A 1,916-nucleotide genomic window follows, 5' to 3' on the forward strand; every position below is an offset into this window, starting at 1 on the left:
CCTGAGGGGGGAGCGGCCGGCCCCGCCTGAGGGGAGAGCGGCCCCGCCTGAGGGGAGAGCGGCCAGCCCCGCCTGAGGGGAGAGCGGCCGCCCCCGCCTGAGGGGGGAGCGGCCGCCCCCGCCTGAGGGGGGAGCGGCCCCGCCTGAGGGGAGAGCGGCCAGCCCCGCCTGAGGGGGGAAGCGGCCCCGCCTGAGGGGGGAGCGGCCGCCCCCGCCTGAAGGGAGAGCGGCCCCTCCGCCTGCGGCCCCCCCGGGGCGGGCAGCAGCCCCGCCGCGGGGCGGGGGCGCCCGGCCGGCACCTCCGGGCGCGGCAGCGGGGCCGGGCGGCCGCACGGCTCCTCCCGGCGGGGCGCGGCCGGGCCGGGCCGGGCCGGGGGCGGAGGAGGCGGGGAAGGGGGGAGCCGCTGCCGTCACCGAGGCTCCCGGCTGGCTCGCCTCGCCGGCGCGGCAGCCCCAGCCCCGCTCCCACCCCCTCGCCTGCCCCCACCCTCCTTCCCTTTCTGTCGGCGAGAGCAGCGTGCCTCCCTTCCCAGATGGCAGCCGGCAGCGCCATGCAGCCTCCCGTTCCTCCTCCTCCTCTCCCTCCGCTCCGGCTCTAAGTCAATGCCATGCTGCCGCTGCTCCTCCCGGCACTGCTGGCCGCCTGCCTGCCGCCCTGCCAGGGCTGGAGCCCCTCGGCGGCTGCCAGCGGGCAGGAGGAGCAGGAGCAAGAGCTCTTCTTGCCCCCTGTCAACTCCTCCTCCCGCTCCTTGGCCGGCCTCGAGATGGACCTCGACGGGGCAGCGAGCAAGGAGGAAGGCAGCACCACCAGCCCGGGCACGCCGGCTGCCCCTAGCCAAGAGCCCTTCCCCTCCGCTCCCACCTCCTCCGGGCAGCAGCAGCAGCAGCAGCAGCAGCAGCGTCCCCAGCCGCAGGGGCAGCCGCAGCCCGCCGAGGACCCGCACTGCAATATCAGCGTGCAGCGGCAGATGCTGAGCTCGCTGCTGGTGCGCTGGAGCCGCCCGCTGGGCATCCAGTGCGACCTCCTGCTCTTCTCCACCAACACCCACGGGCGGGCCTTCTTCTCCGCCGCCTTCCACCGCGTGGGGCCGCCGCTGCTCATCGAGCACCTGGGGCTGGCGGCCGGCGGCGCCCAGCAGGACCTGCGGCTCTGCGTGGGCTGCAGCTGGGTGCGGGGCAGGCGGGTCGGGCGCCTGCGGGGCGCCGCGCCCCAGGCCGCCGCTGCCGCCTCCTCCTCCTCCTCCTCGCTCTCCTACCCGCCGGCGGCGGAGCCCGGCCAGTACTGGCTGCAAGGGGAACCGCTGAATTTCTGCTGCCTGGATTTCAGCCTGGAGGAGCTGAAGGGGGAGCCGGGCTGGCGGATGAACCGCAAGCCCATCGAGTCTACGCTGGTGGCTTGTTTCATGACTCTGGTCATCATCGTGTGGAGCGTGGCCGCCCTCATCTGGCCGGTGCCCATCATCGCCGGCTTCCTGCCCAACGGCATGGAGCAGCGCCGCAACGCCGCCGCCGGCACCGCCGCCGCCAAGTAGCCTCTCCTTCCCGCCGACTTCCCGGGGCCTTTCCCCCTTCTCTTCGTCGTGCGGTGTGGAGGGACGGCGGGGCGACCGGACTCCGCCGTGGTTTTTCTCCCGTGACAGCTGCGCGGCGGGACGCCGCCGGCCCGGCCCGCCCGGGGGGGGGGGGGAGCAGCCCCGCCGCGCCGCCCTCCCCGCCGCCGGCGACGACCAAGTCCTGTGTGCTCGTTTTATATCTTTAATACCCGTTTTAAACGAACCTTTTAGTAAAAAAGAAGAAAAAAGAAGAAAAACCTACCCCCCTTTCCAAAAAAAAAAAAAAAAAAAAAATCAACGCAGGAAATAAAAGACCCTCCCATTCAACCGCATTTGTGGTAGTCGGAGTAGCTTTTTTGTATA

At 72.0% G+C, this 1,916-nt stretch overlaps 1 protein-coding gene across 1 annotated transcript; it reads left to right on the forward strand.

Annotated features, from left to right (window-relative positions):
* Positions 1 to 608: 608 nt before the first annotated feature.
* On the forward strand, positions 609 to 1,532 carry TMEM158 (transmembrane protein 158). The gene has a single exon (XM_075706435.1). It carries the CDS (start codon positions 609 to 611, stop codon positions 1,530 to 1,532), a length of 924 nt encoding a protein of 307 aa, XP_075562550.1.
* The last annotated feature ends 384 nt before the right edge of the window (positions 1,533 to 1,916 follow it).

Source organism: Pelecanus crispus, chromosome 2 (assembly GCF_030463565.1).
Source record: "Pelecanus crispus isolate bPelCri1 chromosome 2, bPelCri1.pri, whole genome shotgun sequence".
In the NCBI taxonomy this organism is placed as follows: Eukaryota; Metazoa; Chordata; class Aves; order Pelecaniformes; family Pelecanidae; genus Pelecanus; species Pelecanus crispus.

Bases quoted from the DNA above. Each gene is read 5' to 3' on its own strand.
- TMEM158 (XM_075706435.1), top strand. From the start codon at position 609: ATGCTGCCGCTGCTCCTCCCGGCACTGCTGGCCGCCTGCCTGCCGCCC.